The sequence below is a fragment of the Lipophrys pholis genome, assembly GCF_963383615.2.
Source record: "Lipophrys pholis genome assembly, chromosome: 9".
NCBI classification, from domain to species: Eukaryota; Metazoa; Chordata; class Actinopteri; order Blenniiformes; family Blenniidae; genus Lipophrys; species Lipophrys pholis.
In genome coordinates, this window is record NC_137639.1 from 22,854,542 (window position 1) to 22,871,146 (window position 16,605).

The window sequence follows — 16,605 nt, forward strand, 5'->3', positions numbered from 1 at the left end:
CAGATTTGTTCTCTTTCTACTGGGTTTCCACATAAAACTTAGTGTGACATTTAAAACCAAAGCCAGCAGAGTGAGACAGAGCTGGAGCTTCACTGTGCAGGTGTTACAATGATTTCTGCATGACTGCTGAAAACTGCACCCAGGGACTTAAAAGTGTTTGCACACATAAATGCAACATCACAGTGAAAGGTAACTAATCTAAAGCTCAGGAAATAAGAAAGCCACACGATGAGGTGGCGTTTGTGCTGAAGGCTGCAGATTCATGCGGCCAAAGAAAGCAACAGGATCAAACTGGGTTATAAATAACCCGTTAACTAAAATGAGTTGGACACCTCAACCATGTAGTAAAAATAAAAGAAAACATTTGGCAGACGACTGAAATGACCAAGATTGCTTCACCTGCTTTAGTCAGTCCAAGAATGTTATAGGATTCATATTTACTCTGATGAACTCAGAATTATTATTGTTGTAACATATTTTCATTGTAAAGTTATTTACAATTACTGAGGAGAAATTTTCAAAAGAAGTAAAAAAAAAAAAAAATTAAAAAATCCCTTCATTTTGTGCATCTACACTCACACACAGTCAAATGACATTATCCATACTTTATTGATAGTCTATTTCACTTCCTCCCTTCAATGCTTGGTATCTTCCACTACCAGGATGAAGGCGATTCTTAGCAGCCACGCAGAACGCAGCGTAACACCAGTGTGTTCACACACAGAGCACAAAGACAATGAAAGGCAGAGCAACCAATTCTGCGCAACAGCGCTAAAACAAGATGTCTGTGTGATGATGTTGAAGGAGCTCGTTCCAAGATTTCCTCGGGTACAGCGGAGGCCCATGTGGATCACAGCAGTCTTCCTCTACACTCCGTGGATCCGCAGCAGCAGAGCAGCACTTTGCCCTCCACGCTGCCCACCTCGTAGTTGTAGTCCCAGGTCAGCTCGGTGCCGGCACGGATCCGCCTGAACAAGAATACGAGGGGGAAAGTCAGGACGAGGACAAGGTCTTCAAACTGAGTCAGCAGTGTGTCAATCCACATATCAGGTCCGAACAACAAAACGTCAGCGATTCTTTCTTCCGTTTCAGATGTTTTAGTCTCTGGAGTATATATCCATAAAGAGCTGGACACTGACACAAAGTTCTTCACGCCGCCTCAATGGATTGTAAAAGAATCAATCTTGTGCTTCAAGTGTAAACTTCAGTACTAATTTATGGCTATTTTCATTTGAGTTAAGTGAACAGAGTAGAAATTACATCACATCCCGTTTGTGCCATCAAACGACAGCAGATTCTATCGAGGTGGTGTACTGAGCAGAGATGTGACGAAATGGATCCGACGGTAATCTGAATGCTTCAACACATCTCGTAGTGCCTCACAAACAGTTACCCATTTTACTCTTGATCAGGAGTCTTTATAATAATGCAAAGATTTATGAATATTGCGTTCTGCTTGACATGAATGACATCCTGAAACATGACACAGCAGTGCCCCCTTAAGGCCATGATGATGAAAACAACAAAGCATCGTGTCCACGTCACTTTCCTTAGCAGAAACAGAATCTTCAGAAGTGAAGGTTTACGGCGTGTTCACAGATGGAAGGACTTTTTTGTTGTAGTGCTCAGCTTAAAAATGCATCATTTGCACTTTGAGCACAAGTGCTTTTGGTCATTATACAGTTTAAAATGATTTATCTTCAAAAGATATCTGCTTGTGTATCATTATTACTGCTGCCTGAAACATACAAATGCTTATATCTGGCGTGAACAGTGACTCCCTTCAGTCTCAGGGGGTTGAAATCAGCTTAAAGACTCACTTGCTGGCGAAGAACGCCACCCAGGGAAACCTCAAGTCATGCGTGTCCACGAACACGTTCTGGACGAACAGGTTCGGACTGCAGCTGTGCTGTAATCCAGAGAGACGGCAGGGATAAAGACGTAAAAAAGAAGTAAAGCACGAAGGTTAAACTACAACATTCCCCCTTTCGGTTCTTACGTTGAGATAACGGCCCAGATTTCCTTCCAGCTTGGCATCGATGATGTAACACGACTCTTCGCCGTCGAAGAACAAGCGGGTGTTTCTGCTGTTGTTTTCCCCGCCTCCTCCAGTCTGCCCCTGCTGGCCACTCTTCCCTCCCGGACCGCCCGATCCTCCCCCGCCTCCAGGTGCACCGGTTTTCACCATCATTTTGTGGCTGGACTTCAGAGCGATGCCTCGGGTAGATTTCACTGCTACTTGCTTTTTAGTCACCCCTGAGAGAGGCACCCAGAACACAGATGATCAAGAGAGGAAACCATTCTAGCCATCCAGCTAGAACAGAAGAGGGAGTCCGAAAAATATATTTTGTCTTTGCTCGTTTACCCGGGATCACTTTGTCTCTTTCTTTGTTGTCTTCAGATCCTGAGCTGATGGTCTGAACATCATCGCTGTCAGAAACGGTCATCACATCCTGCTTCTTCACCGTTTCTGCCTTTGGCTGACTGCAGAGAGCACAGTGAGTCAACAGAGCCATCTACATTCCTTTAAGGTCATCGACCGCCGAGTTGAAGAATGGTAGTTCAGTTAATATGATGATACACAGACTGAAGATGACCTGGTCCGATCAGCAGGATCAGACTGGGGCCGATTTATTGTTTTTTAATTAATCTGCAAATTGAGCCAATGAATGTGGTGTGCAGGTTTAAAGCCGAGGCTCAGGGAAACCATGTGACCGTGATGCTTTTAAAGCTTTTGGTTCCACAATACGTCCTGCCTCCTCGATATTATAATTCAGAAGAGCCTTACAAGAAAGTGGCAAACAAAATAATTTAAAACAAGTGAGCATTATCAGTTTTACTCCAGATACTCTGAAGCTCAGGCGTCTGTTTGTCTTTTCAGTTAAATCAGGCAATGCTGCATCCAGGAGATGATGAAGGATTCAGAAACAAAGTTCATGTCATTTTGTATAACATAAAACAACTTTGCAGGTCAGCATGCAAAGAAAATGTAAGTATCCAGATCAGTCAATACTCAGGACTGAACATTCTGATCAGGACATAGAAAATACTAAACTTTCATCAAAGAATACTGTAAAAGATCCACTCGCCTCTTGCTGTCTCCAGAGTCCTGTAAATGAAAATAAAAGGATGATGAGAGATCACAGAATTCATCATGAAAGAGGCGGCGCATGCGTAGAGAAGCACCGCGTGCACGGTCTGAACTGTGCGCGATTACAGTTTTTATGCGCTTGTGATTTTGGCGCTGAATTGATGCCATGCTCGAGTATTACAAAGTTTAATTTCCTACATTAGAAACAAAAACATCCCAGCTCTGAAAAAACGTTTTTGCTTTTATCCTTTACTCGCCTTCTTCAGCCCCTGACTCGTCAGCCAGGAAGCCACTTTGCTTTTCCCCGTCTCCTCGGGCATGGACGGCGGTTTGCCGTCCTCTGTTCCTTTGGCTGAGGAGCTCAATCCTTCTTTACTATCCTGACTCCCTGAAGCAGACGGAGAGGAGGAGAGAAAGGTGAAGCCACGGCAATGAAATGTTTCAAACCAAACAATCATGCCAGAAACACTATGGAGCTTTTTCAATTCAGATTAACTGCTGAAACAATTTCCTTCCAATTAATTAGAAACTTATTTTGCATGAAGAGAATATTTCTCTTAACCAGGTCAGAAGATACCACTAAATACATTTTTACCAGTGATGACAGTTTTAATAGTTTACTAGCTTGGTTTCTAGTCAAACTACAAACTACAAAATCCAGGTTAGTAGAAAATAGAATGTTTTTTATGCGAGTACCATGTAATTGCTGAGTGAACTCCTTAAGGTGCAATAGGATACAAATGTTAGACCAATAAAGTCAAATCCCTCCAGAACAACATCAACACCACTGTCAAAGTAATCAAAACAACTAAAACCAGTTTCAAACTTTAGAAGGCTTAAACAAACAGTGATTATCTTCGTGAGCATTCGTCTTCTTAAACTGTTTGTAGAGCCGGAGCTTTTCTTCTATTAATAGAATATTTAAATCCACCGCTTGCTTTGCTCTCCGGGACACAGTGACACACCTGCTTATTTTCATTTTCTTACTTATAAGCTGCTGCCGTTTGAATTGGCCAAACATGTTGGTCCAACATTACATGCCCAGGAGGCAAAACAACAGCTTGTCTTAGTTTTTTAATCCTTCTGTTTAGTGCAGCGGGGATTTGGGGAGATGATGGGAAACAGCGTTCATGCAGTTCTAAAGCAGCTGCATGACAAATCGTAGGAAACAAACAAGCAGCATCACAACTAAGTGACGAGTTTCTTTTCTGCACTCGCCTTCCTTGTTGCCCTTGACCTGTCCTCGTGTGGTGTAACTCCTCCACACGGAGCTGGAGCTGTACAGGTTTTCCTTCACAAACGTGTCGTCTGAGCTGTCGCTCTCCTCTTCGCTCTTCGACTCCTTGTCCTCGTCCTCGTTGCTGTCTTCTGATGAGCTTTGGCTTTGAGCTTCGAAGGGCAAAAAGAAAGAATGAGGTTATCGGCTGGAGTCACGAGTACAAAAGCCACCAACAACCTGGCCGACCTCGGCGTCTCTCCTTTTAATTTGGACTCACCTCTCTTCGATGGCCGTCCGGTGTTGCTGCCCGACACCAACGCCGACGGCTGGATTTTTATCCTGGACACGTCAACGCCGCTTCCCTCGCTGTCCGAACAGTGAGCCTCGCTCTCATAACCCTCTTTGAAGTTCTCCACACTCTCTATGTGGTCCAGGTTAGCAAAATATTCATCACCCATCTCGAGACCTTCTTTGTCTGCGAAGTCGTCGGTCAAGATTTTACCTGACGACGGAAGGAGAAACGGAAGGTCAAGAGAAATGTTCAATCCTTAATTATACAACTCTTTGAAACCCAACGAAAATAAAAGTCTGCACCCGTTCCCCTGGCAATATTCAGGTTTGACCCTCACCAGCGTAAATGCAGACAAAAGAGCCTTTGGCCACATCATCCAGGCACCGGATGCCCCAGCCTTTGTTCTGGGTTTTGAACAGCTGAAGACGGACTTGAAGGCCGTGCTGCACCAGCCGGTTGGTGCACATCTGAGTACAACATTTGCACATTTTGTTACACTCATAGATCCTGAGAGAGGCAAGACAGAGAAAAACAGAGAAGAGATCATCTTAACACATCAATCGTATTAGCTGTTACACTGAATTTAAAACTGCTGAGGTCAAGAGGTTTGACAGTGGGCAGGGCGCTCTGTAGAGGTGCAATATCTCACCCTGTGGGCAAGCACTCCTCTAATCGTTTATGTAAATATCCGGCGTTTTGGTTGACCTGTGCCCCGGGCGTGCAACCTGTAGCCTGAAGGGTCAGCTGGTGGCAAGAGCATTTAGACCTGTAATAAAAAGGCAAAGATAAAATGGCCATAGAGACATTTACTAAAAGTGAGAGAACAATGAGACATGATGGGTCCGGGACGGGAAGCGTCACTCACTTATCTCGACAGCCGTCAGTACAATCACAACCAACCAGGAAGTCTGAACTGGTGTTAATGAACACGCCGTCTTCAGGAATACGCTCTTTACCTGGAGAAGAGAAAATGGTCTATTAGTCTCTCAGTTATCACTCACTTTATTATGAAAAGTAGGAACAAAGAGCAGTAGGAACACATCTATTCTCATTTTAATTTGCAGACAGTCTTTAATATGATCCAAAGTGAAAGTAACGACTTTGTCTTCATCTCAATCCAACTCTTACTGTAAGCTACTTTAGGAGGCGCCGTAGAATCGATCTCGTTGACGCAAGAGAGCGGGATGTCCTCTTTCCCACTGGTGATGTCAGGAATGTAATAGAAGGGTCTTTGAGGCTGGAAGCGCCGATCCACGAGCACGTAGGGATCAAGACAGAACATCTCTAAGAATATAAAGTCACAGCGAGTCTGGAAGAGGTAGTGTTGGATCTCCCCCATGTTTCTCAGACAGAGTCCACACGGAGCTTTGTAGATCACGTGGAAAGACATCTGAGGGAAGGACAAGTTGAAGGAAAGGGTTACACACGCACACAAAACTGACTTATTGGCCCTTGCTGCTTTTGTTCCTTCCACGTTTACCTTTCGGTTGACTTTGCGTCGCCCAGTCATCCGTCTGAAATCGTACAGTAAAGGAGTCAGGAGGGGGTTCTTTCCTCTGTGCATGTCTGGCCGAACAGGTCGAACACGATTCAGACAGGCGGGCTGACATGCGTGCGTCAGATAGAAGATGCGGTCAGTCGGCGCGCGATACGCGGGCTGATGTGGCACGGTCACCAGTGCATGTGTCGCTAGAGGAGGGCCCAGAGTCAGGTGCCTCTGAAACGACTGCGTGACCGTGGGTGGGGTGGTGTTTGCTGTAATCACCAATCGCCCACTAACATAAAGAAAAGCAGAGAAACAACAAGGTCAAGACTTTCCAGAGTTTGACATGAAGCTCATAGTTTAGTTAGGAAATGAGAAGAGCTTACGTGGCGAGATTGCTGAGATTGGCGTTAAGGGACTGCATGACTTTGGAGGCATGTGTGCCGCCCACCCCAGGGATGAACGGAGAAGTACTCTTCTTTGCCATCTGATGTTTATTCCTTGAAGAAAGACGTGAAAAAATATTACTATTAAATACAAAAGTTTACAAAACTTGTGTTTTGAAATATATTGAATTAAAAAGAGTTCCAATATATTTCTAAATTTACAAATATAAACACTGAAATATATGTGAGGCAACTCATTAGTCCTGCTCATTAAATAGAACCAAATCTTAACTTCCGCTTTCTGTAAAAGTTAAGACAAATGCAACAAAACTGTACTTATTACACCGACATATTTCATTTAATTTACCAGTAGCCATAACGTCTGCTTATTTTGAAGAATTGACCTTTGAACAAAGCAGAATTGGCAGTATAATGTAAGATCACTCACTCGACACGCAGGGGCTGTGGAGAAAATGTGGGCTGAGTGGATTGAGGAGTTTGTTGGAGCAACGGACGCTGGAGACTCTGAGACACCTGCGCAGGCTGGCTTGGTGAGGGTTGAGGGGTGTGGGGAGTCTGTGGGGTCTGTGGGGTCTGAGGAGTCTGTGGGGTCTGAGGGGACGGTGCCGGTTTGGCCAGAGAAGCTCCGACATGCCCATCACTGGTGTACTGGACAACTGGACCTTTACTCCTCAACGCCCCTGGAGTTGGAAAAAAGTAATAACTAAAGTCACACACATGTCAGAAAGCTTAAAATACAGAGTTGTTTTTATATTGTCTTATTTATTAGATCAATTTTAGTTTAAAAAAAATGTAAAAGCTGAAGATGAGCATGCAGGTATGCTGAGAAGAGCTTGTGTTACCCATGTTAGGTCTGGTCCTCTGCTGGCCGGCCAGCTTCTTCTCCTGAGCGTTGGCTGTGGTCAGCTTCAGATTGAACATCGGTTCCAACCTGGTGGAGCCTCTGTAGATCCACTCGCTCCTCTTATCATCCTGATCAACACCACACAACACAAGATCATTTACTCATTCCCAATACCCAACAGCAGATGACAGATGTTTGTGCTTCCGGAAAGTATTCACAGCGTTTCACTATTTCCACACTTTGTTATGTTGCAGCCTTATTCCAAAATTTAATAAATACATTTTTCCCCCTCAAAATTCGACACACAACACCCTATAATGACAACGTGAAAAACTTTGTTTGGGAGATTTTTGCAAATTTATTCAAAAATAAAAAACTAAGAAATCACATGTACATCAGTATTCACAGCGTTTGCTCAATACTTTGTTGATGCACCTTTGGCAGCAAAGTCAAATCAAGTCTTTTTGAATATGATGCCACAAGCTTGGCACTTTTATCTTTAGGCAGTTTGGCTCATTCCTCTTTGCAGCAACTCTCAAGCAACATCCCACCAGGTTGGATGGGCAGCATCGGTGCACAGCCATTTTCAGATCTCTCCAGAGACGGTGAGTCAGATTCAGGTCTGGGCTCCGACTGGGCCACTCAACAACGTTCACAGAGTCGTCCTGACGATCCGATATCTCAGCCGTGTGTTTTGTGTTGTCGTCCTGCTGAAATGTGAACCGTCGCCCCAGTGTGAGGTCAAGAGCGCTCTGGAGAAGGTTTACATCCAGGATGTCTCTGTACATCGCTGCATTCATCTTTCTCTCTATCCTGATTAGTCTCCCAGTTCCTGCCGCTGAAAAACATCCCCATGATGCTGCCACCACCATGCTTCACTATAGTGATGGTATTGGCCTGGTGTTGAGCGGTGCCTGGTTTCCTCCAAACGTGACGCCTGGCATTCTCTCCAAAGAGCTCAATCTTTGTCTGATCAGACCAGAGAACTTTGTTTCTCATGGTCTGAGTCCTTCAGATGCCTTTTGGCGAACTCCAGACGGGCCGCCATGTGCCTTTTACTAAGCTTCTGTCTGGCCACTCTACCATACAGGCCTGATTGGTGGATTGCTGCAGAGATGGTTGTCCTACTGGAAGGTTCTCCTCTCTCCACAGAGGAACTCTGGAGCTCTGACAGAGTGACCATCCTGTTCTCAGTCACCTCCCTGACTAAGGCCCTTCTCCCCCGATCGCTCAGTTAAGATGGCCGACCAGCTCTAGGTAGAGTCCAGTTGGTTGCCAACGTCTTCCACTCAAGGATGATGGAGGCCAGTGTGCTCATTGGGACCTTCAAAGCAGGAGAATTTTTTCTGTAACCTTCCCCAGAAGCGCTGTGAATACTTTCCGGAAGCACTGTACATTAAGTGTGTGGTCATCACAGTGCTCGCGGTTTTGATTTGGAAAATTGATGCAGAATCTGAAGGTAAAATACCAAAAAGAGGATCTTGACCAAGCTGCCATCGACTTCCTCGACTTTGCTTTTCCACCAGGTTCCCTCCCACTCAGTCTTGATTATCTGGTTGACCTTGAGGAGCACCATCGGCCTGCTGGGGTAGGCAGTGATGTACTCCTCTATGAAGTCTCGACAAGAGGCATCCTCTATGTCCTCCCAGGTACGCTTTACTGTACAAACAAAGATGACATGACTTATTGTTTAAACCAGATGAACACATATGGGTTAATTTTCAACAAAGTCCAGGACAGTGCCACTTACGTGGTCGGCAAACTGGGTACAGTTCAGGTAGTGTCACATACGAAGCATAGCCATCGTCAAAGAAGATCAGGAACCTGAGACACACACACAACAACAACAACAATGAACAAATACAGGATAGCAGCACTTCTCCAGATGTTTATCCACTCACCTCATCCGGTTCTTATTGTTGGGCATCTCCGCTACTATTCCAGCGTACAGCCACACCAGGTTCCCATCCTTGTACTTGGCAACAACACGAGCACCCACATAAAGACTCTCCAGGGTGGGGTTATAGTCAAAAGCTACATGATTTCCAGACAGCAGACTCTTGCCTTTATCAAACTTCACTTTATACTTCAATACACCATTCCCTAAGAGAGAGAGAGAGAGAAAAAAAAAGATAAATGTGTGGAATTCAGAAAACCGATCAAGTAAAAAGGTAATACCGTATATAGGAAAGATAATGAACAACTCATTCATGATATGTCAAACATGTATTAAGAGTTTCATTGAGCAGGAAATGGGGAAAAGAAAATGGTAACACACCGACAGGATTGATGGCAACAAGGGCGCCTTTGTGCCACGTCTTGGTTCGTTTCTTTCCCAGGATACTCATCCCGACTCTGAGCTCATCTTCTGCCATGTTCGGGTTTGGCTGGGTCACCGACTGAGAAGCAACTTGAGATACAAACACCGCTGGGCCTGAACTCTGCAAACCTGGAAAGTCATTTCGCCACCGACATCAGTATAATTTATTCTTCCATGTGAGCAAAAAGGCAAAGAAGCAAGAACGTGATGGGAGCTGACCGGACTGACCTGCAGTCTGTGCTGGAGATCGGAGCAGCGGCAAGCCTGCAGAAGGTTTGGTGACCATATGAATCAACTTCTGCACCTGCTGGGAGGTTTTCTGCAGGGCAGCAGAAGCTTCTTTGATCTGGATGGAATATTGGCCAGCAGAATTACTATTGCAACAACACATCATCAGTAGGGTAAAGCTAACCTGTCTCATGACGGTCTAAACTCAGCTCACGTTCCCTATTAGTGGGTGAACAATCCAACGCCTGGTGAATTCTGCTTCGAAATGATAGGAAGCGCCGACATCGAATGGTCAAAAAGCGACGTCACGTTGCTATGAACGTTTGGCCGCCACAAGCCAGTTTTCCCTGTGGTAACTTTTCTGACACCTTCTGCTTAAAACCCCAAAAGTCAGAAGGATCGTGAGGCCCCGCTTTCACGGTCTGTATTCATACTGAAAATAAAGATCAAGCGAGCTTTTGCCCTTCTGCCAATTGGCCAGTCGCCACTGGACAAATGTCATAATAGAGCAGGGATGTCAAACTCAGGTCCTGGAGGGCCGCAGCCCTGCATGTTTCCATGTCTCCCTTTTTTAACACACCTGAATGCCATGATGGTTCATCACTGAGCTCAACGGAATGCCTGATAACAAGCAGCTCACTGCAATCAGCCGTGTTGAAGCAGTGCGACATGGAGACAGGCTGGATGGTGGCCCTCGACTACCAGAGTTCGACACGTGTAATAGAGTGATGGAAGTCCTTGTAACTGCAGCTCTGATATTTCACAAATCCCAGTGAAAAGAATGTATATCTTATCAAGTACACTGAGTGTATCTGATTGAACCCAGAAAAGAACCTCATTTATAATCTCTACGTATATTAAGGTCCAAATTTGCTTGAAATAGTCAGATCAATTTGAGTCTATCTTTGCTAATGTGGTAATGCAAGTCTAGGTGTAATAGTCACAAATAATATGTACTTTAAGTGTAACTTTCCTTCACCTGAAGTTCAATTCTAAACTCTTTTGTCTCATTTACTATTTCTCAGACTTTTTATTTGAGGTGGTTAAACTCATGTAGGTTTGCAGGAGTCCTCCCTGTGGTGATGGATCATAGGATTTGTTTGAACCCAGCTTAAAAAATAAATAAAGCGATTCAGCGCATTCCCTCAGACTGGTGTGTCAAACAAATGGTTCAGGGAGCAGATGCAGCTCGCTTTGTCCTCACAGAGGCTGGACCCGAACTACAATTAACTACAATGTATAAAACGGACTATTTCAGTGCAAAATACTGTAAAGTACAGCTTAAAAGTGTTCACATCATTTTTTACTAAAGAAATCCTACCTGCCAGAGTTTCTCTCCAGACTAATGTGGAGATAAACCTGCTGTTTCTGCAGCCGTCAGCGTGTTTTCACAAAATTCCCCTGACAACAGATTTTGTTTTGTTAATGTAACTTCTGTCACATCAAAGTAGGAAGTTTCTACCGCTGCATCACGGATCTCTCTGCGATGAGCTTTGTTCAGTTTTGGGTCTCTGTGTTGTTACGACCTCTCCTCTTGGATTGGATCCTGTGGTGGGACGGTTCTGGCCCACTGATGACCTGTTTGACACCCTCGTCTTTCTTTAACCACTACAGTCAATTAAATACTAAAAGAGCCTTGAAAACCTTTTCTGTGACAATTCTTGTGACAAGAGACTTGACTTCAATCTGCTTTCTCTCTTTGACTTCCTTCCCTGGAGGCCTCCTTGCTCTAGTTAGTGGTGGACCGTTCTGGCTGAGACCATCAGCTCTCGAGAGGATTTCTGAGATGTTCTTTCCACAATCCGCACCAGTTGCGGATTGCTCTTAAAAACTGATGACACAGAAACTTCAAGATCTCTGTCGATTGAACTGTATCCTTTGGAATGTTTGTGTTTTTGAACGATTTCACATCTGATACACTCAGAAAGCTCTCGAATTTTCGCCATCGGGAACAAGAATCTGAAATCAACCCAGCTCATTTTTGTAAAGTCAAGCCATCACTTATGCTCATGAGTCATCAACAATGATGTTTCCCCACTCTGAACGCAAAGCATTGTGGGAACTCAAGGAACCAACCCATAGAGCAGCGGCGAGGCATCAGATTAGATTGATTCCAGACTGCTGAGCTATGAAATGCTGTCGACTTGCGGCATTGTCAACTGTAATGGCCGCCACAGGATAAGCAAAGGAGGGGGCTTCTATCATATTCTCGTGTGGAAGAAAAACAGCTCAAGCCCCGTCTGGGAGGTCACCAAGAGGTGACGAATGGCAAGAACAGCAGCAATAAGGAGTTTCCCTGCATACAACATTGATCTCCCCACTTTATAACAGTATGACTGTATAAACAGCTTTTAACAGTAGCATACAGCACACATACACACAGTAGCAAACCTTTGAATAGTTTCTGATGCACTTTAAATATCTCCAGGTCCTGAACACATCCATCCGTAAAAAGAACGCGTCTCTGCTGCAGTCATCTGAAGCTGCTGAGCATTTTGTTTCTGCACTCGCACTTAAAATCAGATAATTATAAATGTATGTGTACTCGACGTTTGGCGACAGGTTAACATCTGCTGACCACTCAGAATGCTCATACAGATCCAGTTCTTTACTCCTCCTATTTTATTATTGCATCTTGCCTTTGACGTTACGAACTGACTACATTTTCTTCGGCCCGATCCATTGTAAGTTATTTCTAATGTAGAAGTGAGCGCTGGCCAGCAGACACGGTAAAAACCAGCTGACTTGCCCATGATGTTTTGACTGTAGTTCCCATAATTCTTTCTGTCTTAATGATGCAGTCTTCCATATGGGTGACGTGCTCAGGTAATATCTATTGGTTCATTCAGGTCACATGACCACCGCACAAGAAAATCTATTTGCTTTATTACTTACTAATTGAATCATCACACAGGGGATCTCTTAACAATGGCCCACATACATTATATGCTTGCTTTTTCATTGTGTAGTCTTTATAAAATAGATAAGGTATTCTTTGGTCTTTTGTAGTTTAGGATCTTTAATTACTTATTTCTGCTAGATAGCAAGAGCTCATTTGGACTTATTTAGGAAGATATACAAAATGTTGCACTGGGAGCTCAGACTCCTCTCCTCGCCACCGTAGCCAGTATCAATTTCCTTCTGTCGCTCTTTTAAGAAGAATTTCACATACAAGTTTGGTTTCTGTCATTAGTGCTGGCAAGTAACTGGTACCATTGTATGACTCCATTAAAGATTTGACTATTTTTTCCTGCTCATCCCACAAAGGAGGCACCATCTAAATGTGAAATAATCAGGCTGTCTGAAAATATAAAACATTGCTAAGGGATGTTAACACAAAGAAATAGTGTAGCAAACACTGATTTTACTTTTAATCCAAAGCTTATCAGTTAAATGACAATTCTCAAAAGCATGTAAAATATATGAACACTCCTCAAAACCCACATATTCAAAATTGCTTTTTCTCAACCTCTTCATTTCATTTTTATAGCTACCTTCCTTATTGCTTTAGTTGTGTTTCTCCTATGTGAAGCGACTGAGTTCAGAAAAAAGCATTGTACAAGTTTGATGGATTATTATTATCATAGTTATAATAAAACACCTCACTGAGAAATTATTAACACAGAAGTAAAAGATGACAGTATGTCTTTTTTGTTGCTCTAACCTCTGAATCTTTGGCAGGAGTTAAAGGCTTCTTTGGAGGCACCACTAAAAACAATGGAAGAGAGAAAAGTTATTAATGATTATCAACATGGGGGCTCGCACCCGAATGTAAACACTAACTTACAGCAGCCGACCGCAATAACATCATCATCGTCGTCGTCGTCGATCTCAATGACTTCAGAGGACAGCACCTTCCCGCCGCCCCCCTCGTCTTCCGAGCTGCTCTCCCGGTAGACGAGGCCGTTCCTTTGGTAAGTCGCCTTCACCAGTTTCTCACACTCCAACACAGACCTGAGACAGTGACGGGGGAAGAGGTTGTTTGGATGTAAGATCAAATCAATCAACACCGACATGCAGAAGCTGCTGAGCTACTTCACAAGAAGAACATGTGTCTTTCTCACTGGTTGGCATCATTGAGAAGCTTCTCCGTTTTCTCCTTCTCCTCCTCCTTCTGCTCCACCCACTGCTTCAGTTCAGTGAGCTGGGCCTTCTTCTTCTGCACCATCTCGCTCTTCTCCACGACGTCGTCGATCCACTTCTTCAACTCGTCCAGAGAAATGCCCAGCTCCTCTTCCATGCTGGAGTCCCAGCCGTCCACCTCCATTCTGAGAGGCAACGAACACCAATCATTGAAGATCGCTCCATTTATTCAGCACCTCTTTCCACAGTTTGAATAGTCTAGACTTCCTCACTCGACCATTCACACACATCTTACATGAGATAGATCGTAGCCTGTGATTAGTAGACGAAGGGATGGTTTACTATCTGACTCTGTTATGACATTGAGAACACATGTTGACTTAGTAAACACAAATCAGACAATTCCTTTGGTGCACTTCTTCAAGCTGGTGGGATTTTATACTTTAATATACAGAATAGATACCAATGACTTGTTAAAATGGAGGTAACTGAAGTTTGGATGAGATGTGATTGTGTTTCTATGAGGCACTGTCCAGTTCACTGTAAGCTGGGATAAGAGACAGCTGTTTGGACAAACACATGAAACAGGAGGAAGACAGAAAGTCAAACACCCACTCTGACCGTGCAGGTTTGCAGAGGCAGCTGCTGTCATATAAACGTAGAATATATTCTGTAATACTTATAAACAACGTCAAAAAGCTCAACCTGAGCTGGGCTGCAGACTGCAGCTCTGTGCGAGCACACTGTAACCTTCCGGGGACGTTTCGGAGAAAAAAGAACATTTCACACAAATAAAGTACAGGACTGACCAGCAGTGATGAGACAGTTCTCATCAATATCATCCACTCTGGATCACAGCAGAGCGGCTAAACAACCTGCGAGCTACTGTTAGCACAAAAACAACACTGACAAGTCGTAATCTAGAGAGCCTCACTGGATAACCTCCTGCTTACCTTCCACGGGCTGCTAATTTGAACCACCCTGCCTCCATTTACACATTAGAACAGAAGAGTGGATTTAACGCGGAGTAGATTTACACACACAAGAACGTGCTCGAACGTTAGCTTAGCATGAGCGTGAACAACCTCACTGCCGTATGAAGAAACTGACGCCGACTGCTGCGAAGCAAAGATCGCCGAGTCCGAGAACTGCTCTCACGCAAACATCAGCCAATGTACAAAACTTTACGTATTATCAACACTCACCTTTCACTACTTTCCATCCTGCCTGCTTGCAAATATTTGAGCTAGCCCGCTAATGCTACCGTATACCGACAATGGACTGTGCACATGTTTTGGTTCCCAGTGTGTCCGGAGGGGGCGGTGTTGGACTGCGCTGTTTGTACCGCCCACTTGGGATACTCAGGGTTGTAAAATGAGCATTTCTCAGGTCTATATGGATCACAAAAAGGGAATATTCATCAGGGAGAAAAGTGTCCAACAGTTTCTGTACTTAGAACTTATTTTAATCACTGAGACAAACCACTCATTAGAATGATATTTTAAATACCAAATCATCACCAACTCTTAGCAGGTACATTGGATTTATATATAAAAAAAATTAAAAATAAATAGCAACTTGCACAAGAATTAGTGGAAAGGAGTTTCTTGAACATCTGTCCCACATTAAAACATCTGTGCTCTATTTGTCAAGAAGGGAGGAGGTTTGTGTGTTTTTTTGCATGAATCATGCAGCTTTTCATAATGTACATTGTGGAATGTCGTAGAACTCACTCTCAGCCTGTTTTCTGTGGGTCAGCGCAGAAGGCCAGTATTTCCCCCATGATAGTGACCTTTTCGTACTGCTGTTTGTGCCATTGTGTTGTTAATGTCAACCACCTTTCCTGTTATCAATGGAATTTAGTTAATCTGAATAAAGTTGTAATCTGAAAAATCTATTTTAAAAAGGAAATCACACTAAACATGCATATTGGACTGCAGTTAATTAATACTCCACGTTGCATACTTACATCAGAGGGACGAGGAGGTTGTGAAACAGCTTAGAAGTGCTGACCCAGTCACAAGCAATGTCCCCAAATCTGTCGTGGTTTGTGGGGATGAGATGCTTTTTTCTCAGTGACATGCAGGTGTCTGGTCTCAATCAGTCTTCGGTTTGCTCCTCCTGGTATGTATTCACAGAGATGGCACTGTAGGGATCCAGCACCGTCTGAGCACAACGGATGATGGTCACCAACAAGAAGAAGCAGAGGAGGAAAAAGAAGAAGGCGGCAAAGCCGAGGTCCACGTCCACATCTAGCTTGGCAACGGGTAGGAGAGGAGGGTCCATTGCGAGGAGATCAACAAACTCCAAAGAAATCTTTCAAAAGGATTTGACCTTTGTCGCATCAGTGGAGTTCCTCTGATGACTTTTCTGGCAGTTTGAAATCTTTAGATGCTTTGTTAATGCTCACACAACCATCAAGCCTCATCCTTCTCTTCTTCACCGTCTTGGCTTCTCCTTCCTCCCGGTCTTGACACCTGCGGCCCTCCTCCCAAAGGTAAGACGGCTTGGCGGACATGCGTAGCCCCATTTGGCACCTGTGTCCTTCATGTATAGTTAATAAGGAGTTTGGTAACAATCAGGCCGTTCCTGAGATTAGGACACCACCCAGGCATCTCCCCAGGAGACCACAGCTTCA

The 16,605-nt window shown here is 44.1% G+C and overlaps 1 protein-coding gene across 1 annotated transcript; it reads right to left on the bottom strand.

Moving 5' to 3' along the window:
* Positions 1–748: 748 nt before the first annotated feature.
* setdb1b (SET domain bifurcated histone lysine methyltransferase 1b) lies at positions 749–15,279 on the bottom strand. The gene is made up of 25 exons (XM_080471064.1): positions 15,173–15,279; positions 13,949–14,152; positions 13,672–13,838; positions 13,549–13,592; positions 9,885–10,002; positions 9,615–9,785; positions 9,238–9,439; positions 9,087–9,160; positions 8,805–8,995; positions 7,335–7,464; positions 6,920–7,172; positions 6,472–6,585; positions 6,083–6,377; positions 5,731–5,992; positions 5,468–5,558; positions 5,252–5,368; positions 4,940–5,109; positions 4,588–4,812; positions 4,310–4,480; positions 3,349–3,479; positions 3,090–3,109; positions 2,366–2,484; positions 2,000–2,256; positions 1,821–1,909; positions 749–968 (listed from the first exon to the last, which is right to left on the bottom strand). Exons 1-25 carry the CDS (start codon positions 15,187–15,189, stop codon positions 851–853), a joined length of 3,750 nt encoding a protein of 1,249 aa, XP_080327190.1. The 5' UTR covers positions 15,190–15,279; the 3' UTR covers positions 749–850.
* Positions 15,280–16,605: the final 1,326 nt, after the last annotated feature.

What these genes read in the sequence shown, in the direction of transcription:
- setdb1b (XM_080471064.1), bottom strand. An exon ending in GAGGACCAGACCTAACATGG is followed by an intron (nt 7,173 to 7,334) that starts GTAACACAAGCT and finishes TTCCAACTCCAG; the next exon opens with GGGCGTTGAGGAGTAAAGGT. An exon ending in GAGGAGTGCTTGCCCACAGG is followed by an intron (nt 5,110 to 5,251) that starts GTGAGATATTGC and finishes TGCCTCTCTCAG; the next exon opens with GATCTATGAGTGTAACAAAA.